The sequence below is a fragment of the Drosophila miranda genome, chromosome 2 (genome assembly GCF_003369915.1).
Source record: "Drosophila miranda strain MSH22 chromosome 2, D.miranda_PacBio2.1, whole genome shotgun sequence".
NCBI lineage: Eukaryota > Metazoa > Arthropoda > Insecta > Diptera > Drosophilidae > Drosophila > Drosophila miranda.
Window position 1 is genome coordinate 18758922 of NC_046675.1, and position 23237 is coordinate 18782158.

Consider the following 23237-nt stretch of genomic DNA (forward strand, 5'->3'; position numbering starts at 1 on the left):
ATGAAAGTGATTTAAACAAAGTATTCATAAAAGGTAATGACCCCATATGGTATAAAAGTGATAGATAAGGCAGGGAAAGGTAGCAGATGCGTTTTAACCATGAAGCTGTTCACAACGGTTTTCTGCCTAAGTAAGTGATTCACCGATAGACACCCAGCTCATCCACCTCTAACAAAACTAAACAAAAATACTTAATTTCCAGGCTTGGCCTTCAGCCTGGCCAGTGCAAAGAAAGTGGTTCAAGAGACCGGAAGACTAATCACGATCCAATCCCCAGCACCGGCACCGGCACCGGCACCACCTCCACAGCAGAGTGTTATTTATAAGCTTCCTCCGCAGCATTATTACCCGCCGCCCCCACAGCACTGCAACTGTCCGCCTGGCCCCCCCGGACCCCCAGGGCCGCCAGGGGCGCAAGGGCCTGCTGGCCAACCAGGTGCAAAAGGTCATAAAGGTGAAAAAGGTGATCGAGGGGAAAAGGGGGAGAAAGGGCACTATGGAATGCCGGGACCTCCAGGACTACCAGGGCCAATAGGACCACCTGGCCCTAGCAAGTACCGTGGCGACCATGAACATCACCATCACCACCACCCAGCGCCAGGACCTCCTCCTCCCCCTCCACCGCCGCCACCACCACATCACCATCACCACCCACATCCCCCAATAATACCGTCACCGCCAATAATAATTCCCATTCCGCCACTGCCAGTGCAACCGCCTCACAAAGGAGACCATCATCATCACCACAAGGGATATAAAGGACCCCCTGGACCCCCAGGGCCCCCAGGTGAGCTACTGAAATGCATACTGAAGTGCATACATAATTACTCAGAAGAGAAAACATGAGAATTAAGTAGCTGGAGATACCTTTACTCTCTGAAAAGATAACTGGGCGTATAAAATCCAATCAGGCTTTTATACCCGGTACTCATCGAGTACAAGAATATATTAGATTTGTGCAGGTTTATGTAACAGCCAGAGGGAAGCGTTTCCGAGTAAGAGTAAGAGTAGCTTTATAATGGTAAAGGTTTTGATTCTCTATGTGTGCCGGATAATCTTTTTGGTCTTAGTTTGCGGTGAAGTCTTTTCGCTGGTGCACTTAAGTGTGGGCGATTTTCATTGCTGATTATTTTTGATTAAGTATTGACTAAAATTCAAAAGGGGGGTGTATCTTCAGGACTTTTAAAAGGTTCCTCGTGCAAGTGTAACGTACCACACCAGATATTTTTGTAATACATTTTTAGTACATAACGCCATGATGGAGGAAGTGTGGTCTAGTATATAACGACTTTATTTTAGAGAGAATGTTTGTTATCAGGGCTTAGAAGCCAATTAATTTTCCATGTTTTGGTTTTTAATGATTTGATAGTTTGAAGGAAGTGAGTTTGGAAGGGAAGTCTTTTGTGCAGTGTTACTCCTAGATATTTTATTTATTTGTTTTTATTTACGCTTTGAACCAAACCGACTTTTTGTGATAGATCTGGGAAAACCTCTGTTAAAAAAAATAATAAAGGCCTTATGTCGAGGAAATTAAAAACTAAACTGAGCCAGAGGTACCGAATGGTAAAAAATGTTAAAATGCGATTGTAGGAGGCTTGATGAAACCGTCTTTCTATAGATTTTTACAAACGATACCTTAAACAACGCCTATTAATGTTCCTATCAAGGAACAAAAAGAAATGGATTGTGAACGCTTCCCAGATCACTTTATCATCAATTGTGGGGAGGAGATTCTTTACCACCAACCTAGACGGGCCGTTTCTTCAGATAGCAATTCATCTTTAGTTGGTGCTTTTGGCCCAAGGCAGAGATGATGGAGGTGCTAGTTTTAGCAGCATTTCGGTTGTTGTTAAGATTTTTAAGCAAACCTTTCCATTCTTTGTAAGAAATGTTAAGAAAATATAAACCTATGACATACCGTAGGTATGCTGGGAAGTTTGCTTTCCAACAAGACGGGGTCAGAACACATTTATCGGAATATAAATTTAAGATCCGCCAGACAGTTGCACTCACCACACTAGCTTGTTTGTCGCCTAGTTCTCAAAGGCTATAATCTCATTATCAGTTAGAAATCGTATCGTCTATGCAATTATTTTCTTAATTTGTCCAAGTACTAATAATATTTAATCTCGTATTATCTACAGGAACGGGACCGCCTGGACCTCCAGGACCTCCAGGAAATTCCCATCATCATCATCCACATCCTCACCCCCCCCAACCACCACCACCGCCACCGTATCCATACCCACCGACGGTACCATACCCTACACCACCGCAAATCCCATGGTTCCCAGTTCCTGTACCAGTACCCTGGCCCTCAAAGGGGCACAAAGGTGATAAAGGGCATCATCACCATTATCCTCCATCGGATGGTCACCACAAGGGTGGACATCATTATAACAACCACAACAAAGGTGATCATCATCATCATCATCATCCACCTTCCCATTGGCCACATTATCCCCACAAGGGAGGACATAAAGGTCAACACCCTCCCCCGCCGTATGGAGGTGGACACAAGGGTGATCCACACAATCCACAGCATGGAGGGCACAAAGGTGACCCACACGATCCACAGCATGGAGGGCACAAAGGTGGCCCACACGATCCACAGCATGGAGGGCACAAGGGTGATCATCACCACTCTTCTTACCCGCCTTACAATCACCACAACCCCGGAAATGGGGGACACAATCATAGCCATCCAAATTCACCATCTTACCCGCAACCTGATCCACACAATCCTTATCACGGAGAAGAAAATAATTATGGTCATACCCATGAGCATCATCATCATAATAACCTTATAGGTCCCGATCATGACCACAACGGAGGTGAAGAACAATACCCGCGTGATGATCTCGATGTAGATGCTGAAGTAGAGGTAGAGGAAGAGGAAGAGAGCGTTGAGAACATTATTGACGAAAGTATTCAGGACTCTGCTGAGACCGAAGAATCTATGCACTTCGAACCGACTGAGTTTCAACAGTATTCCGAGAATACTAGCTATATCAGTTATGAAAACAACACACTGGACATGGATGGAGCTGCCTCAGTGGAAGAGATTGGTGAGGATGAAAACGGAAGTGCACCAAACAATGTTGAAACAGACGGAGACGATGAGGTGTTAGTAGAGAATCAAATAGAGATTGAAAACTTGAATGACGATAACCAGTCTACAGAGACTGATCTTGGGCAGGAGCGAGCCAACAAACGACCAATTATCTTAGCTATTGGAGCCCCACGAAATCCATTTCACCTGTACGCGTATGATCACTACAACTCATGAGCCACCCGACAAGACGAAGGTTACCGAAAATAAATATTTTTGCATACTGGGTGCATTTCATTTTGCATTTTCGACTGACTCTCTTTGGTTGGGCTCAACAGATGTTGGTGGTTTTCGGATGTAATAACGCCCGCGGGCTTTATTTCACTCTGAAAAGCGCTATTATGTCCCAGGACCAATTTCTTACAAATTATTTAAATTAATGCAAACTTTTACAAGCTATATTGACTCGGTTTGTTTGAGAATAGATAAGGGGTCATTTGCATTATAACAGCTTGAACTTTTTTGTGATAACCATAATTTTCTGCCATATTTAATGTGGAGTTTGAAGCCAAGAATGCTAGGATCAGCATAGTTTAACTTTTATTGCAATCCAAAGTAAAAAACCGGTACAACGAATTCAATCGTGGACGTCCTTCGTTACAGAACGAATTTGGGTGAACGTCATCCAAAATAAATTACTATCCCAAAAAATATCGATGCTGTGAGCGAAATGATAGAGCAAGATCGACCATGAGATTGAGGCATCCTTGGGTATTAGTATGACGTGCATCAATAAGATTTTCCCTGATCAACTCGTGGTAAAAAAAAGGAGCTATGTTTTCGATGGATCCCACACAATTTAGAAATCGGCCAATAAGCGATTCGTGTCGATTGGTGTAAGAAAAAGATCTAAAAATACGATCGTGGGGACTTAAAAACTGTATATAACATCTACACAGGTGACGAATGGATATATAAAGATAAGCCCGAAAAAAAACAATAGACTGCATGATTATTTTAAAGAGAACCAAATGCCACAGGAGCCCGGTTTTAGAGATAATTAGAGAGCGAAATTACGTTATGTATCAAAATGGGTAGAAGATTCGACAGACTTGCAAATCCGCAAAAATTCAGCAAAGGATGAATGTGATACGAGGACCAGTGGTTTTTAATGCCAAAACAACAGCGCATTAAAAATATTTTAAGCCGTTCTATACCTTAATTTCTATTGTATCACATCACGCAATGCTGGTTTGATCGTAACCAGCAATAGTTACAGGAAAAGCCTAATCAAGAATCAATCATAGGTGTCTCCAATAAATATAAGTCCCAAAATGATATGAGGCTCGTCTCCAATGGCATATTAAGCATTACATTTTTCTCCACTTTCCTAAGTATGAACCTTTTCCAGTCTTTCAACGCGATTCGTAACTTGTGATACAAATAATTAAATGCTCACCTTTTTCCATGTATATACATCTTTTCTTGACGTTTAGGAGATTTGTATATAGTTAATTTTATCTGTTACCATTTTTCTTTTCATTTTTTTTTACATCTGCATCTTGTTTTTATTCTCACTCCAAAACTAGCCGTTTTATCTCGCTCCCTTTCGCCAGATCATGCACACTGAACGAGGAAGAGCGTGTTAGAAAGAGGAAGATTAAGCGCAGAGTTAGAGCATGCAAGGCGTTGCGTAGTCAAATAAAATTGCATTTGTTCCTTTTGGCTATAATAATGTTCCGATCTAATCCAGATTCGGCAGTCTGCCTAATATGGTAATTTTGTATGCCAAACATTTGTGTCCTTTGTGGGAGCGAAAGGGGGTGGGGGAAAATTTTAAATACTGTTGTAACAGTGTGATATCACAGGAGTCTGTATACAAAATTTGGTTTCAATGGCTTTAATATTCTCTGAGAACAAGGCTTCAAGCAAGACGGCCTGACAAACAGACGGCCTCTATAATAATTTATTGCTTCGTATTTTAAATTATATTTTATGTAACACCGCATTTCCGCTGTGAACCAAACCGACTTTTTATGATAGATTTAGGGCCTTACAATTTTTTTTTTTTTCTGCTTGAAGTTTTCCTTTATTTTTTAAATCAGTTATTTTTGTACTGTTTTTTTCAGAGGTAGTGTTTTTTTCACATAACTTAAGTATCTTACATCTGGTTGTATTGAACTTTGAAATTCTAAAAAGCTGATAACGCAGCAAAATGAACATCGGACTTTAACGCGTTGTAGCTTCAGCCTGCCGTATAGAAAATATTAAAAGTCCAAACTCAAATTTGATAATTTCTTGCTCTATATTTCTGTTGAAAGTTTTGACTTTGAAAACTCGGAAAAGTCGAAATAAATAAATTTCTTGAGTTTTATTTTTGTATAGGTACATTAACTGGGCATCCTTTAAAGGGTTGAGGTGCAGCCGTTTCACCAAACATCTGAATGCCGTATTTTACCGTTAAATTCCACAAAACCAGAGAAGTGTGCAGAAAGATGAACATACGTAAATTGACCTAGCTGTTAATGCTGGTAAAGAATATAAAATATATAGTACTTTCTGGAGTCGAAAACGCTTCTTTCTTCGAACTGCAACTTCTGGACAATGTTTTATAACTTTTTACAAAGGTACAAAAGTAATTTGAAGCTCCTCCAGACAGTAAGCGCCAGATATACGATACTCTGAATATGATTAATCTAAAACTTATTTACCTCAAAGAATTTTGGGTGGAACCTAGTGAATTTCTCTAATTAAAGTCAATTCCAATGAATGTTTTTTTTACATACTAAAATACATATAAGTATTCAAATTTAAACGCAGATATATTGTTCCCTCTACGGTCGAGCTTCTTTCGAACAGAGAAAAGAAAACAATAGGTAGAAGAGAACAAAGACCAAGTGGAAACTATAAGCGAATGGACCTAGTTTTGAATATAAATAAATGCATGATGAAAAACAATAAATTGGAAATATAAACATATTTATTCATATCAATGTCCGTATATCAGTTAGTCATTTAATTAAAAGAAGTTCGAACTGACTACTTTAAATTCTTCATGTTTACATAGATGACCATTAACCCATAATCTTGCGATCCATTGGGTAATGAACAGTAATATACTGAATAGCCTAGTTGATCAAAATTATAAGCTTTAGAAATCGATATGAGATGGTTTGGCCGACAGCGATTTAAATTTTACGTCTTTTTAATTAACCCACTATCAAGCCAACTGTTTAAATGCGTCCACAGCCGTAAGCTATATAAGATGAGTTCTTGTTCTAACCGGTCTACACTCGTCACCATTGGGCTTTAGCATGAGGCTGCTCGCAGTTCTGCTAATATCAGGTAAGTCAAACAAAAATCTGTGATAAACAAAGGAAATATTTTTGTTCTCTTACATATGTAAATATATTTTAGCGGTGTCCCCTTACTGTGGGGGATCGTGGTCTATAAACTCGAATTGGGCCACTAGGACACGTAATACCCCGAAGGCGAAACGACAGCATGACAGCTACGACCTATATTATTATAGACCAGTACCCCCTCCACCAACGTCGTCCTCTATTTACTATGGCGGCTATTGCCAATGCCCACCAGGAAGGTCAGGACCTCCTGGGCCCCCCGGTCCTGCCGGACCACCTGGTGTAGAAGGCGTTTCTGGTGAAAAGGGTAAACGCGGAGACAGTGGGCTACGTGGCAGGAAAGGAAATCGAGGAAAAGCAGGACCAGCTGGACCAACTGGTCCGCAAGGACTTACTAGAAAATATTCAACGCATCTAAGAAAGAATCCCCCAACACTAGTTTTTGTACCATCGGCCAAACTGCAAGAACCATCGTCTCCGGTTCGGGCACATCCAGCTAAAATTGAATCACCAAGTTTGAGTTTTAGTCTGCCGACACGTACACATTGGTCTCAGAAACATGACAATGTTATTCCCAGTCATAAGAACATTCGCAAAACAAACCGACATAAGACACCGCGACCAATGATATCACCTTTAGATGCAATGAAAACTCCGAGTAATAGTTTCAGTGGCGAGAACCAACCACCTTCAGTGCAGTGGATCAAAAAAGACAAAAAACACAACCGCAAACAGACGACTTTTAAAAGCCCCACTGGTGCCTTAAATTCAAAGCGGAAAATAATCAACCACAAGAGCACGGTAAGTAAACAAGTTAACCTTTTAACATCCCAGTCAAGTCACAAAAAATCTAAAACAAATGTGTTGATCATTCAGGTGCCTTCTAACTCTGGAAGCAGTAGCCCGGAGATCATAGAAAACTCAGGAAGCGCAAGTGCCACAAATCAAACAAATGGCCAATCAGAAACCACGTCCATTAAGTCTTCTAGTATCATGAATTCCAGTCTGGCAACTGTAATTAATAGTCTCAACACGAGTATCAGACAAGTGCAATCTACCAGCCAGAAGTCGACGCACAACATAGACAATACAATTAAAGATTTAAGCGACAGACAAACTGTCTTGTCTATAAATCTGCCAAGTAAAAAGGTGCCCATCGAGCAATATAAGACGGGAGAAATAAGCCTAAAACCACAACAACAGTCATTCCTAATGAATAATGTTGCGGATAGCGATAGCCACACTAAAAGCACCACAATGGCTGCTGACATCGAAAAGAATTTAGAGACTACTATGGCTACCACACAGATTCCACTAGAAGAAATAGTTCTGCCTTCCAATATTCCTACAGAAAACGAAGAAAGCGAAGTGCCGATTGCCAATACTGAAGTGACACCAATCGAAATCGATAGTCTAACAACGCAGACAGCAGATGTAACCGGGGCTACTTCCGTTCCTGAACTTTCCAACAATTCGGATGATGGCTTAGATGACATAGTGCGGTTGACAACAGAGACAAAAGACGACGTGGAGAACACTTCCACTCAGACAGAAATGTCAGAAGCAGCAATCGCAACAGACAGCCCTTCAAATGGAGATGATATTCCCAAAACTACATCAGTCCCTGATAGTGCAGAATTAACGACAGATGGTATGTTCAAGGAGACCATAGTACCCTTCGCAACAGCAAATAGAACTGACTCGAAAACTCAAGAATCGGGGTCAGAAGTGTCAGTGTCCGTCGAGACGGAAATGCCGAAAGATCTGGAAACTAGACTAGATGTTCGAATCGTGTACGACAACTCAACGCCAAATTGATAGTACGTATTAAAAAGGTAGTACAAATAATTAAGCTGATTTATTTCCCCAAAAACAATTCGATTAGATACTTATATTTAGAAGTGGCTTTTCTTCACACGCAATTCGATATTCGATGATCGTTTGCAGTCGTAAAGTTTATTGTTTCTATTCCAGTAATTATATTTATGTGCGGCAGTCCTACTTTGTTCAAAATATAACAAATATAACAAACGTACATAAAAGCTAAATCGTTTTTATAGAATGTAGAATATAGTAGAACTTTGGTTCGGTTTCTTGCTATTGGGTATCTTGCCATTTGCTAAGATCAACTTGAGGGATCTCATTGCAATTGACGAGCATGTTACTAAAAAGAGGAATAAACAGGTATGATGGTTATTAAAGCACAACTTGTTATAGGCCCGCTGACCACTTACTATACGTTTGGGAATACGAATACATTCGGCTGAATGTCGCGCAAATAATTCGCATTGTTGCAGAACAAACTTGCCAAGCTTGCCTTACGAATCTCCGCCAGTTGCGCTGCGTGAAAAATTGCTGATTTAAAAAAATGGTTTTTTATGAACATCAGCTCTCACTTACTGCGTGAAAAACCACCACTGTGATCTCGTTCAAAAAAGAATCGATCGCCACGACGCGTGTTTAGGAATTGCTTGCCAATAATACACAACAGAGTCGGCCCGAAAAGAGCTTCCGGGACGTGGAACTCCAAGGAGCCACCGACACTCAACTCCACATCATCGGGTGTTGCGTACAGCTTTTTCAACAACGAGATTTTCTACATAGCAATGGAACATTTCGTTATGTAAGCCATACGTGAAGAAATATATTACAAACCTCTCTCGGTATCTCGGCAATGAAATCCGGCCAATCGACGGCTCGACGCAGTCCGCAGAACTCGCGGACATCGTTGTAGGAGGCTAGCCCAAAGTCTCGGGCACGTTGAATATCCAATGACTTCAGATCAGAACCGTACTCCTCGAAGTCCTTTCGATTAAAGAAGTGCTTGATCTCAGGATCGATATTCCCATCCGAACGTTTATGAAGTTGCGTAGCCAAACCTCTTAACAATGCATCAAAGTTATCACTGGAGTCCAACAATCGAATGGTCTCAGATCGCTCAAAATAATCACTTAAGCGCAGAGTCTGGTTGGAACTGCGATTGGGGGCAACAAGTCTGAAAGTGCCAAAAAACCTCTGTTGATATATAAACTCAATATGCAAACTGCTAGAACAGAACTTACGAAAACCAGCCGGGAATCTGGGTATGCGCGTAGCGGAAAGCGGCCGCAGCGAACTCGGCATAAGCACCAGCATTGACGGTTTCGTCGTAATCATTGACATACTCAGTAGGGTCTACCGGATAGATGAGACCGTTGAGATAAGTGTACGTACGTCCCAGATATAAGGGCAGCCAATCGTTAAATGTAATCTTCTGGAACTGCGCAATACTGATCTTACGAGCTTCCTGGTAAAGACGCTCATCGCTATAGTGCGGATTAAGAAGCGCCAGGTTTTCGGCCAGTCGATTATGTTCCCGCACCAAAAGCGTCTGCAGAAGTGCAATGGTGGGTGAGAATCGGTTCCGTCTATCTGGCATGCTGTAGCACTCATTCCTGGAGCCGCATTCACCTTCCAGGTTCTGACTCACGGGTAACCAGTGCTGACCATTTATGTAGCTGGTGCGAAGCCGACCTCCCTTGAATAAACGCACCCTACGGCTCTGATGTAGAGAATTTCCATACACAGATGATAGATCGAGATAGGCTGTAGAAAGTGTAAGCTTCTCGGGATATGGCGCACGGTCCTTCGGGCAAATGGCATCAGCGTCCGACACGCTGTTAGCAAAGTGGAGGCAAGTTTTTCCTGTGTTGTACGCGATGGGTCCACCGCGCGGTAGAGCGATCGGCTGGCAGCGATGGTGGTGAGGCTCAGCACAGCAGTCTTTCGGTGCACCCTTGGTCGTCAGCTGACTGATATCGTGAGCAACGTACTGGCCCCACTGCATGGCCGCCATGGTCCTGAAATTGTCGTTTCTCGTATGTTCTCCATACAATGAAAGAGAGATAAGCCGCGCATTCGGTAAGGCCTGAACTGGCTTCCCATATTTGGGTGGCAGTAGGCGCCTGTATCTTGAGACAGCAATTCCGAATTCCGGGTAAAGTAGGCTGTTGCATGATCCATCAATGCTTCGGTAGTGCAAGTTGATCGTATCATTAAGGCAATTCAAAGGCGGTATGCCACACCTTACGGGCTGCGAAGAACCCGACAAGTCCAGCCAACTGCTGGGACTAGAGGCCGAATTTGTATTGTATTTCGGTAAATACTCCTTCAGCAACAAGTCCAAGTTAGAGCCACTGACCGCAGGCCGAACTTCGAAATGAAAACTTTCTGAGCTTCTCTTCAATTTTGAAGCTGGATACAGTTCGAGTTTATCACTATTCGCGTACGGACAGCTCGTGGTAGCTGTACTTTTGTCGGCAATTGCCAGAACACCGAACACGGCAAGAACTTTTAAAATTAGCTTTGAGCCTCTCATTGCTACAACTGCAGAAAACGCAATGCAGCCCCTTGGGCTACAGCTCTATATATAGAACGCCGATGATATCTTTGTTTTGATTTCGCGCACGATCTTCATTACTTCAGTACGTGCAGTTGAAAATTCTTCAAAAGATGGTTAAGATTAAAGAACGCACAGAGATATGAATCATGATCATATTCGAAGGTTTTTAACGGTGGGTGGGGGGCAGAACGAATTCGTAAACGTAATAAACCGAAATGAAACGTGTCCAATGACCAATGAGTTTTCCGATTATTTTTTCTTCTTAATAACGTTGGTAAAAAAAGAACAATGCATTTTTCATCTATCTTATGTAGCATGAAGCAAATGATAAATATTAGTTTCTAGTTGACCAAGTATTGTTTAGCGTTTAGGCTGTATTTAATAAACATAAAATCATTAGTTTAAAATATTTAATTAAATGTAATTCAATTAATTTTTAATAATACATAGGTTGATGTTATTAACCACAAACTGTAGTTATTGACTGAATTTTAATTAAAGCCATAATATTTCGGCAATATTTGATTCAAACACACGTATTTCTAAGTCAAAAATAACTTTGGTGAAGGGTAACTTAAACATTAGAATCTAACAAATATTTTCTTAAGCGAGGTGGCATTAAAATATACGAACTTATTATTGTCTTCCATTTGTAATAGTGTGCACTGTATTCCAAGTACAAAGCAAAAGCCTCTTCATCCTCCAGTAATGAATCGTACTTTACTTGTTGTCTTTCTACAATTCTAAAGCAGATGGCCAATAACATGTTTGGATAGTCTCGATCCACATCCACACAAGCATCCCTGCTGTGAACAGACACATTTAAGAGACTTTTACATCATTTATTTATTTGACACTTACATATTTTCAATGTACTGTTCAATAATCTTTCGGATTATAGCGAAGATCCTTCGATAAATACCTGCTTCATCCAAATAGACATCTTCCCCCCCAATAGAATCAAATATGAGCATTATAACATCACTGGCATGCTCTAAAAACCCTGTGTTGATAGTATGAGAAAAGTAATTATAACAAAGGGATATACGTTGAAAAGACACTTGGACTAAAATATGATGAATAAGATAATATGACTAGCATACAGTAAAACAGTTTCTAGTCTAAAGAGTCCACTGACACAAAGACACAAATCTTATAGTCAGACGGACATGACTAGATTCAGTTCTTGTTGCGGATCATTTTAAAAATTTTAAGATAAGGGGACGGAATTTTCAGAATCCAGATACACTCATAATAAAAAGTACAAACCGTTCGATGCTAGAAAATTGGCAAGTTTTAGCCCTCCACGTAAACGTAGACCACTTCCTGATGTAAAATGCAAAGCAGAAAATGCATTGTATGTACCGTGCAAAATAGCTAGACTCTTTTGTACTTTAATATCTGAAATATAGAAAAAAAAATATGTATATCACATTTTTGAACTTTTGTTTACATGTTAAAATAATGGAATACATACCCAGCTGAGAAGACTCCACAGCAAACATTTGAGTTTCGATTTCAGAAATAAATGACATATGTTTTTGGAAAAGCTCATTGTTTTCGGCATAAAACTGTGCGCCTTTGGTTCGGGCTGTCTGAAATAATTCAGACTAAAAGGCTCAAAATAAATATAAATAGTTTAAGATTAGGGGGTAATAAATCACTCACAATTTCCCATTGGAACGCTGTCTTCGCATCTGACGCACCTTCACTTGAAATGTTGAAGGCATGGGAATAGGACTGATTCAATACGAGACTCTTAGCCAGAGGCCTTAAAATGTATGGCCCTAAAATTAACTCCTCGCCAGCCACTATATTCGTAGATGTTACCCCTATAAGCTGGCCCCTTGACAGAGATCTGAGCAATGTATAATATATTTACATTTATTTATTTACATATTTAATATACTTACATAACCTTAATGTTCCCCGTCGTATTGCTCTGTTTTAAGGCCTTTAAAGTCGAACAAAGAGTGGATTTCTGTTGGTAGTGGCTGCAATAATTATCCGCTTGTCCAAAATAATCTCCAATGAACTGATGAAAATATTTAGCTATTTTTGTGACCAATCGGCAACGCTTCGAACTGTTCAAGTTATCAAGAATCTCCGTTGTTTCCTTTGAATTTCGAATTCCCGCATTGAAGAGATTTTCAGCGGACTCAATTTTATCATGCGATAAAGATAAATTAAGCAGCCTATTCGTGAACTGAGACATTGGATTATCCTTTGGTGGAAACTGGTTTCTTGCTTCAGTAAGATTCTCATTTGAAAACGAACGTTTGCGTACGTCATTGTAACAGTCTGCGAAATCTGACGGACCATCGATTCCGTAATAGCTGAACGCATTTGCAGATGTACGGTCGCTTATTGATGGAAATACTGTATCGTTTACGAGATTATCATCGTTTTGTGAACTTATGTTTTCAGTTTTTGGATAGTGCAGCTCGGCCACTTGCGATTTTAATAAAATGTGTGCACCTAACCGCATGAGAATCGCAGCCATTAGATGTATCACACTGATTTTTTTAATAAGCAGCAGACTAAAGTATGTGCCTATAATGTTCGTGTCATTAAAGATAAAAACCGACAGACGGAATGCTGTCGATATCACTTCGTGATACTTTTCCGAGGTTAACTGCTTGTAGTCTGGTTGGGTCGCCAAAAGTTCGGAAATAATCGAATCCCCTTTATCGTCTTCGATTGCGTACTCTAATATAAAGTTCCAAGCGAAAAGGGGATCGTTTAATATTCTGTTGGCAGGATTATAAAATATCATTTAAATCGCAATACAAACTATTCCGTAATATACGCACCTACCATGTTTCAATATAGCCTGATTCAAATACTTTGCAGCTTGAAGAAAACATCGAAACAGCTGTGTTGTTTCCAGCATTGGTATCAGGCCTATTTTATATCCATAACATTCAGTTTGATGTATCTCCCAGTCTAATTCCATACATGTCTGTGTGCAATAAGTTTTGTAGCGACATCTGCTACACGTGTGAAAAACCAGTTCTTGGTGCACACCACACATTTCACAGTTAAGGAAAGGTGCACTGAACTGAAAGTAGACAGGGGTATCCACCAGAATAATTTTTCCTTTGGGGATGTCGACCCTCGCGAATACCCCAGCAGGGCCGTTCATCGTTCTTCTATACAAATATGGGATTGGTAATTGTTATTAAATCTGTTCAAACCATGCTTTCACTTACTTATATTCACATGCGCTGCTAGCAAATGGTATTTTCTTGCTACCACCAAGTCCATTTAAAGGCACAAATGACTTGATCATTGGTTTCCTGGTATATTGGACATTTCGAGTTTCTTGGTTTATTTCTTTCTCGTATTTTTGTAAAAGCGACCAAAAAGATGATATTTCTAAAACAAAGATATATTCAAATATTTAGAAAAACAAATATAACAAATTATGATTTTCGGTAGCTGTGGTGGAATATACTCTTGCAGATTTCCATTCAAATTATCAATATTAATGTCAAAAAGCTATTGGCCGTAAGTTAACTCATCTAATAACTCATGGTCTTTAAAACATTAAAACCGACTTTCAATAATTCATTGTGCTCATTCAATAGGGCGTCCCGCTCCCAGACTATCCGCCCGGCTTTTGGAAAATTGAAGTTATTGTAGCAATCCCACTATCGTTATTTATTTTATTTTTTTGTTTATAAGTTTAGAAGAAATATACAATATTATATCTAAGAGGTTTGAGTGTTGCTTAGATTACTAGTAACTAGACCTTTTTGGTTTCGTGCATCTCGTGCACTCTCGTGACTTAGCTCTCAGAGTTTTCTAATTTTTACCGTTCTACCTCTCCAACTGCCTTCGCCAACAGTATCAACGAAAAACATAAACAAATTTAAAAATGTAAGCTTTTAATCGGTGATCTGAAACATTTACTCTGGTATTCCACTTACCACTGGTTTTATCTGTAGAGGGCAAGCGATCTGAATAAAAAACAAAATTATATATATATATTTAGAAAATTAAGAACACCATAGTCTATGATAGGTCTATAAGTTTGGCAATCAGATAGGGAAATATGAAATCGAGCAAGAATTTAACATTTGGTGGTCATTTTTTGGCACAAGCAGACAACTGAAAAAAAGGATGGACGCGAACGAGACTCGAGCGCGAGAATCCAATAACAAAATACAAGCCGTGTGTGGACGCAGTGTGCGATCGCTGCTCTACTCGAGTCTCGCTGAGAAGTGATGTTTATTGTTGATGGACTGCTTACAAACACGTGGTCTACACGCTTCATACATCGAAACAAATTATATATATTTTTGTTTATACCAATCATATCCTTTAAATTCTTTAATTTCTGCTTTGCCGCTTTGTTATCCCGTGTCATGAACAAAGCCAAGCACAAAAGCGATTGAGAAAGGACAGTTCCTTTAGTAGTCTTCAGTCTAGAATCCAGGGACTCATAATATAAAAGGTCTTTGCAAGCAAACTAAGAAAAGAAAAACAGAAAACAGAAATTATGATCATTAAAAGTTCAGCTCGATTTGTTAATATTTAAGCCAATAGTTAACATTCAGTTTTTTAGACTAATGTGCAAAATGTCGAAACTTCTGCGAAACTCCTAATTTTGAAAGAAAAAGATTTGCCAACGTTTACAAAGAGATTACAAATATACTATCTGATTTTGTGACAACTAGTTCTGATACATTTTTTTTATCGGTTTAATATTTAATATTTATTGTTAGCTAACATTTAAGAGTGTTTAATGATACAGCCGAACGTGCTGTTACACTTATTCAAGACTATAACGAAATACTGATCAAAAAAGAAGATGAGTTTAAAAAATGCAATCCGATCAGAGCGATATATAGTATAGCTGCCATAGGAACCATTTGCCAAATATCGTATTTTCAACTTTGACCTCAAGTCGGCACCTCTAAACGATGTCAAATCGGGCTAAAACTGTTGATTTTATTGTTTTATTGTTGCGTTATGAGATCAAAAATACTTGTTTTGCTTTTATCTGCTAAAAAGTTAAGTAACCTCTGCAAGCATACGACTATTGTGTTAAATATGATGGCTTGACTTACAGATACGGATAGTTATCAAGTGAGATACCAAGATACTTACAGAATAGTGTTGGTTTCGAATAGAATACAAACTACGTTCCAAAATAGCATCTAAAAAAGCAATGCTGTAGCAAGGCGCGCGGAGTATAATTTTGTTAAGGCGCTGGAAACCCTAAATCGAAATTTGTTAAATTTGTTTAAATATATGAAATCTCGACTCCAAGGATTTCGCGAAGGGGGGCGAATTTATTACCTTGCCTTATTTTTAAGCGTAATATGATGTTATATATATTTAGGATAGATTATATAAATTATATCAAATAAAATTCGCAAACAAATTTTTTATAAAAATATGCATATGAAAAATCCCCCCCTTTTTCCACCCCTGGGTATACCATTGCTAGACTCAATCTCGTGATTACCTTTTTGGATATTTCAGTAATTTTCGATTTCATACAACAGACGGCGCTGCTTAACAAATTTGAAGACGTCTCGGATAACTTCGAAAAGTACTCATCTGTCTCTATTTTCAAAAGTTTTATGAAAATTTCGGATTCTCTGAAAGATACATATGTACATATGTTGGAAATGTGTTTTAACCATAGCTCGAAAATAACTGTTGACACTTTCGGCGTGTCTGATAAAAACCACTCATTGACGGACACATTGAGAAAATGGACTGAAAAGACCCGATCAAATCTGTTTTTGCTCAACTCGCTCTTCGGTCAAGCAAAGCAAAGACCGATTTCTTCATTTCTCTTTTGTTCCTGTTTTTCACTGAGCATCTTGTCGCGAGTGAACGAACAAAGTGTCTTTTGCGTATGTATGCGTGCTTGTACGTGTGATGCGGTTCTATACGGTTTGACTATTGGAGCTTAAAATGAATTAAAATGAAAAGCAAAACGAAAATGTTCGTTTGCCAATTTTGCAAATAAATATACATATTACAATACAATAGCCCAAACAATGCGGAAAACATGAATAAATAAACATATACACGAAAAAAACTAAAAACACTTTACTCAGACACTTTTTTGGTTCTGCTCATCTAAAGACACTTTTGCTGTGAGCGCTTGACCAAAGTGTCTCTCTAAGTTGTTATTGTGAGACACGATCGTGTGTCGGGCTCACCCGAAAACCCGAAACACATAACACAAGCGAAGAGACAAAAAGTGTTCTGCTCAGTGAGAGACCGTGTCTTCGTGGTCTTTTTCGGTTTTGTCAGTGACGTGACAGCAATGGGAAAAAGTGTTGACCGTCGTTTGCGAGCTATGGTTTTAACACCCGTTAAAAGCCAATAGGAGTGTTTCCGACACCATCAAGTATACATATGTATGTATATGTACACATATTATTGATCATCATCAGTGGTATACAACATTTTAATATTATGTTTATATATTTTGCTATTTATTATCTTACTATCTAATTATAAAGTCTGCATTTGAAGTTCCTTAATTCAACTTTCCGTTATATTATCACGATGTGTACCTATATAAATTAATATATTTTAATATGCATTTATGTATTTTCATAATTCATACATATCTACATACATAAACATGGAATACATATGGATCTGCTCAGTTGAAACATATGTACATACATATGTACATACATACTGTATCTGTACGAAATTAGGTGTAATAGCAGTCACACACACCACACTAAAGCCATTGTTCTTAACGACGCCAAATTGAAAATTCGGTACTTCCAGTAGATCAACACACTTCTAAATCTGCACAAATTCAGCACAGGATGGCCGTTGCTTTCCCATTTATATTAACATACATCTCAGTAAATAGCAATTAATATATGTATGTAATTATAACTATGTTCTTACATCCGGTTCCGAGGACACATCACTTTCGACATTGTAACATATTCAGAGTCTTCAAAACAAGTCTCTGTTACTTGGTATAAATTAAATTTATGCATTGCTTAAATAAATATGGCTTTAAATCTGCTGTCCTACAACTTTAAAATTCACGCGGCAAACAATGCTGGGCTGTTCATGAACAAACGAACAATCGAATATCGGATAATATATAATCGGATAATACCTATGCCTTTTTACACTGGCGCGTTTGCATAATGATATCGGAATAGCACATTGACGCAGAATATGCGCTTACACTGGCAGACTCAGGTTATTGAGAATTATATTGAAATAGATGATTTATGTGTTTGATGATGAGAAACGCAACCAAATTTGAAATTCAATAATTAAGCCTAGAACTCAGATCGACGACAATTTTCACCGGTCAAATCATAAATAATATTCGTATGCGGCGAAAAAAAATTTTTAGCTGCTGTTTGTTATCCGACCAATACTCCGATTCGCTCTATTTTTGAGTCGGGTATTGAATCGGTAGCAGCAATGGAGTTATGAAAAAATGTATTTCAAAACATGTTGCTGCTACAACATGTTTTTACGTAACGACTTGCATAAATAAATATGGCTTGAAATCTGCTGTCCTACAACTGTAAAATTCACTCGGTAAACAATGCTGGGTGGTTAATAAACAAACGTTAAAGGTTTTATAGGTATCATACGGTATTAGGGACTAAGGTAATCGCCGCCCAACGGTTCTGATGCAGAGAAAAACGTACGAGGAAGCGTCAAGCATTGACCTGTGAAACATCGCTATTGATATGCCATCTAACAACAAAAGTGCATACTGTACAAGCTTAGGTGAATAGTGGTTATCGAATGACAAGAACCCAAGAGCAAGGACAATTCAACGGAAGATGCTTTTGCATCTGCAGCCGAACGGGTCAAAAATATCCATCTCATCCATGTCCATGGAGCGGAAATCATCATAGGAACAAGGGCATATCAAAGAGTTGGGACTAGAAATACCCGAGACAAATTTGTTAAACTAAAACGAGTCGGCCCAGAGGGGCAAGGACTGACTCATACTACGAACTGCCCAATTCTCGTTGACCAGTTGAAGCGAAACTCGAAGAACCTTACTATAAGAGGCGTCATGGATGGAACCGAGCTATCCGAGAAGACACACTCTGAATGTTGATGTCTGCGAACGGCTACGGGTGAAGAGGCGCATATAATGGTCAAGATTAAAACAGATCTTAGAATTGAACTTTTGAACACGATTTTATCGTTGGCTAAAAGTAGAAGTAGAGACGACTGGTAGAAGAACAGTTGTCCAATTTAGCGAAACTTTTTCGTTAGAAATTTAAAGAAATAAATAGAGATAGAGCGATGCTCTGTTCCATCATGGGGCAGACTAGAAGAGGTCGGGGCTGGCGTCATAGCACGCAAGCAGCAACAGATTCAAAGCTAAGTGGCTTAATTGCCTTACTTTTAATGCCGATGGCTTATCGTTGGTGGTGAGAACAACAATTAAATTTCGTCGGACGAAGATTGCAATTAAATTTTGTTCTTCATTTGGCTATTTTTTTAAAGGGATCTTTAAAACTATGGAACTAAATTATGTTGAATGACTGGAATCAAGCCCTCATCTTCCTCCATAATCGACTTGCTTGCTTTCAGAGGTATTTGTTTTCTTCGATGGTGATGGTTCGTTTCTTGTTGCAGCCTCCAGCGAAGTTTATCCTTCTTAGCGACATCTTCTCTTCCCACTTCAGCTTATTGGTTATCTCATCTCGCTGACGTTGATTGTGTTGTGTAACTTGTTCGAGCTGCTGCGGTTGGAGCCCGGCATTTACAATTTTTCACAAAGAGATCATATATGGATATATCATATGGATAACGGAGGTTTTTTTACACTGGCGCTGGCATTGGGCTTATATGAACAAAAACGGTGACAAATTTAAAAACGTTGGAGCTGCTGAAAAAACCCGTGATTCCTAAATAAAACTAAGCTTAAAGCCATTGACGCTAAAAGAATCAACAGACTGCTTAGCGGTAACGCATTTGATAGGCATACACTCGCCAAAATGCATGTAGTTCCTAGTAACATGTGATACATGCGATAGTATCGATAACGCCTCGTGTATAATTTTCATTCCATCTCTAAGAAAGTATAATGATAATTACAAATTCTTTGAAAAAGAAAACATCAGCGCGTACCAAACATTGACTTCTTCGACGAAATTGATGTAAAACTATAAACAGTACTCGAACATTTTCTATTCTTTGACTTGGCAATTTCCACCTTCAAAAGGCGGACGGCCAAAAAAAAAAAATCTATTCATATAAAATATTGATTGATATCAATCAATAGATATTGATTAAAGTAAACAATTAATTAATTACGCTGTCACTCGGTAAATTAACATGGGTAAAACATCAAAAGATAAACGGGATATTTATTACCGTCAAGCAAAGGAAGAGGGCTGGCGTGCACGAAGTGCTTTTAAACTGTTGCACATTCATGACGCCTATGGAATACTAAATGGTATTTCATTACTGTTTAAGCTATCTTCATAAAAGCAGATTCACTGATAGCCCTATATTTATTCAGGTGTGCGTCGCGCTGTCGATTTGTGTGCAGCTCCTGGAAGCTGGTCACAGGTACTATCTCGCAAGCTGTACGATACGTGCCAAAACGATGCAGAAAAGTCGGCAACCAAAATCATTGCAGTGGATTTACAGGCCATGGCACCTATACGAGGAGTTCTCCAATTGCAAGGGGACATTACAAAAGAGAGCACAGCCGAAGCTATAATAAGTCATTTTAGTGCTGATGGCGAAGAAAAGGCGCAGCTCGTCGTTTGTGACGGCGCTCCGGACGTAACAGGTGTGCATGAAATGGACGAGTACATGCAACACCAACTTCTGGTATCTGCACTAAGTATCGCCACTGTGCTACTTGAATCCGGGGGGTCATTCGTGGCTAAAATATTTCAAGGCAATGCCACCGGTCTGCTTAGCACACAGATGAAAATATTTTTTAATAAGTTTGATATCTACAAGCCTCCAAGTTCGCGTTCATCGAGCATTGAATCGTTTGTGGTTTGTTCTGATTTCTGTTTGCCTTCTGGCTATATTCCACAAGTCATTAACACGGCACGAGATGATATACGCGTGCTTGCACAAAAAACAGGGTCCGATGTGAACCGGCACCTTGTGCCATTTATCGCTTGTGGTGACTTAGATGGTCATAATAACCACTCTGAGGACGAGTCGGATGCTTCGGGCGAACTTCAGGACGTAAGGAATAATCGTTGAATTTTTATATTTGGTTTTAATATTGTACTCCAACAGGATATTAAATATGACTATGACGGTATTATGAGCGACGAAATTTACCCACAGGAATTTAAGGGATCATATGAAGAACTAAAAATCAATCATACGTCTCTTCAATAAATACAAGGTCTCGGAATTGATCTTGTTACTCCAAGACTCAAAATTATATATGTTCTATGTATTGGGTATCATTATATCATCCATTAATTGTATTGACCAACCATGATAACCATATAATCTGAATATGGATGAATAGCCATGCTCAGCTTCTAATAAGTGCTTCAGACACCAGTTGTGATCTCTTAAAAAAATGTTCTGCTATACGCTATGAGAAACAACATTAAATTTCATTTAAATGGGGTCTTAATTCAAAATCACTTAACAGTTTTATACAATCTATTTCTTTAGTATACTATCAATTTATTACAAGTCCAGTCATTTTAGTGAAAGTTTCTTCTGCTCAATTTCTAGAAGCTTTTTTTTTAACTCAATTTTTTCCGCCGTCAACTGTTCCATGGCTAAGTGGTGACGTTTATCTTCTAACAATTTTTCCTTTAACATAACGCAAAACTCACTGAGCGCCAGATGGACACTGTTGGTGGCGTCGTTGACCAAACCAATGTTGCTGCTTAATTTTTCCAGCAAGCTGTCCTCTTCGGTTGTTCTTCCTGTCACTGTTGCTTTCTTGCCTGCTTGCAGGTAAAGCGGGTCTATATCGATCTTGCAATCCTCTGGCTCATAGATGTATTCGGAAGTACTTAGCAAGGCGCTGGGATCATCCTCTGGCACCACATCTTCCACATCATATTCGGTATTTGAGTTATCATGCATGTCATCATCGTCTGGTACTTTCAAAATCAATTGACTAACATCATCGTGTATACGACATAGGGTTGCTATAGTTTCCTCAGAAGAACTGAGGCTCGTTTCAAAAGGTAGATTAAGCAATTCGTTTTTCTCTACTTTCTTAAGTATGAACCTTTTCCAGTCTTTCAACGCCTAGAATATAAAAAAGCTATTCATAACTTGGCATTCAAACAATTATACGCTTACCTTCTTCCATGTAGCCACATCTTTTCGTGGTGGGCCATTTCTGTTCAACTCTAATGCCAGTTGTTCCCATAAAGATTCTGCGGTACTACGTGTTTCCCAAGAAGGGAGTTGTAGCAATCGAGGATGCTTCTTCACAAAGTCTAGCAAGACTACTTCCTGAGCGGGGTTTCGTGGCTTCCCCTTATTCCGATCAATAACACTTGACTGTGATTGATATTTATATTTATATTTGTCACTTTGGGACAGCGATGATGTCGGATGCATTCTATTCATATGTTTGCTTAAATTGGTGGTGGTTGTTTTGTAAGAGAGCTTGGCTTTGCAGATGTTGCAAAGGGCAAATGTGTCGTCCATCGCTCGGAAAAAGCACCAAATCTCGCTTGTTTTCCGTTTCATTGTTAAATTAATCAAATAATTCTTGGCGTTGCGTCTCTCTGAAGCAAAAAAAGAACCAGTTTGTATGCGTTTGTTCCAGCAGCTGGTTCAATGAGTCGGAACTGCTTCATTTCTTAATGGTACTCCACAAAATAATTTCCAATTGCATTTATTTAACTATTAATTATTTAGTATAATAATACCGGAAAAAGCTGCCGACTAGAAAAATGTATTAATTAGGGTGGTAGAAAAAAGTCGATCATATTTTTTCGCGTCACCAAGCCAGGCGAACAGTAGGACATATGTATATACTGCATGGAAATTTGAAATTATTAAAAAACTAATGTTGATAGCACTTCCGTGTTTTTATTTTTGCAAAATAATTCTCCTGGCTTCCAATTAAATGAAGCAAAAACCAGATACCGACTTATTGATAAATAAAAAAGTTTTTTATTCTGTCCTGACTTTAACTTTTTCTCGCGCCTTAATTTCAGCAACTGATTCCTGATATTTTTTATATTTTGTTGGTATTTTTCTGAGTCTATCAGAGTTCTGGGCGAAATAAATTAAGTTTTTTAAGCACTCCTCTCAATAATATAATTATTTAATTACTAGTCTTGTCAACTAATTTTTTATCATCATTATTTTAAGCATCACATAATGCCAAATTTCAAGAAAAGTATTTTTTTACACAGTCTTGTGGCGCGCCTTCGGTCACTCTGCCAGCTCAGACCCATGTCTAGCACACACACCTTTCAAAATTGTATACTTTTCATAGTAT

The 23237-nt window shown here is 39.0% G+C and overlaps 6 protein-coding genes and 1 long non-coding RNA gene across 13 annotated transcripts; 4 read left to right on the top strand and 3 right to left on the bottom strand.

The window, feature by feature from the left end:
• Nucleotides 1-50: 50 nt before the first annotated feature.
• LOC117187020 (basic proline-rich protein) lies at nt 51-3334 on the top strand. The gene is made up of 3 exons (XM_033388641.1): nt 51-130; nt 203-787; nt 2145-3334. The coding sequence occupies exons 1-3, from the start codon at nt 100-102 to the stop codon at nt 3287-3289; spliced, it is 1761 nt and encodes a 586-aa protein (XP_033244532.1). The 5' UTR covers nt 51-99; the 3' UTR covers nt 3290-3334.
• A 2999-nt stretch (nt 3335-6333) lies between these two features.
• LOC108153916 lies at nt 6334-8256 on the top strand. Its single transcript, XM_033388642.1, has 3 exons — nt 6334-6397; nt 6470-7215; nt 7291-8256. The coding sequence occupies exons 1-3, from the start codon at nt 6367-6369 to the stop codon at nt 8230-8232; spliced, it is 1719 nt and encodes a 572-aa protein (XP_033244533.1). The 5' UTR covers nt 6334-6366; the 3' UTR covers nt 8233-8256.
• LOC108157553 (peroxidase) lies at nt 8256-10795 on the bottom strand. Its single transcript, XM_017289657.2, has 5 exons — nt 9477-10795; nt 9070-9409; nt 8815-9010; nt 8649-8754; nt 8256-8578 (listed from the first exon to the last, which is right to left on the bottom strand). The coding sequence occupies exons 1-5, from the start codon at nt 10769-10771 to the stop codon at nt 8512-8514; spliced, it is 2004 nt and encodes a 667-aa protein (XP_017145146.1). The 5' UTR covers nt 10772-10795; the 3' UTR covers nt 8256-8511.
• Nucleotides 10796-11246: 451 nt separating this feature from the next.
• Nucleotides 11247-17883, bottom strand: LOC108156966. 7 transcript variants are annotated; one of them, XM_017288750.2, is made up of 13 exons: nt 17693-17883; nt 16272-16407; nt 15911-16012; nt 15110-15269; nt 14728-14757; nt 14008-14173; nt 13609-13947; nt 12709-13545; nt 12464-12653; nt 12273-12405; nt 12065-12196; nt 11657-11798; nt 11247-11601 (listed from the first exon to the last, which is right to left on the bottom strand). In XM_017288750.2, exons 1-13 carry the CDS (start codon nt 17785-17787, stop codon nt 11370-11372), a joined length of 2694 nt encoding a protein of 897 aa, XP_017144239.1. In that variant the 5' UTR covers nt 17788-17883; the 3' UTR covers nt 11247-11369. The 7 variants fall into 7 exon arrangements, with proteins under 7 accessions (XP_017144239.1, XP_017144241.1, XP_017144240.1 ...); XM_017288752.2 differs by having other exon boundaries at nt 12709-13504; nt 13613-13947; nt 15911-16021; XM_017288751.2 differs by having other exon boundaries at nt 12273-12390; nt 15911-16021.
• On the top strand, nt 17049-17816 carry LOC108156968. The gene is made up of 2 exons (XR_004471827.1): nt 17049-17219; nt 17437-17816. It is a non-coding gene; the product is annotated as an uncharacterized LOC108156968 (long non-coding RNA).
• A 1953-nt stretch (nt 17884-19836) lies between the features above and the next one.
• Nucleotides 19837-21194, top strand: LOC108156929 (putative tRNA (cytidine(32)/guanosine(34)-2'-O)-methyltransferase 1). Its single transcript, XM_017288684.2, has 3 exons — nt 19837-20234; nt 20301-20989; nt 21044-21194. Exons 1-3 carry the CDS (start codon nt 20114-20116, stop codon nt 21146-21148), a joined length of 915 nt encoding a protein of 304 aa, XP_017144173.1. The 5' UTR covers nt 19837-20113; the 3' UTR covers nt 21149-21194.
• A 179-nt stretch (nt 21195-21373) lies between these two features.
• Nucleotides 21374-22567, bottom strand: LOC108156928. Its single transcript, XM_017288683.1, has 2 exons — nt 22082-22567; nt 21374-22027 (listed from the first exon to the last, which is right to left on the bottom strand). The coding sequence occupies exons 1-2, from the start codon at nt 22475-22477 to the stop codon at nt 21464-21466; spliced, it is 960 nt and encodes a 319-aa protein (XP_017144172.1). The 5' UTR covers nt 22478-22567; the 3' UTR covers nt 21374-21463.
• Between the last annotated feature and the right edge of the window lie 670 nt (nt 22568-23237).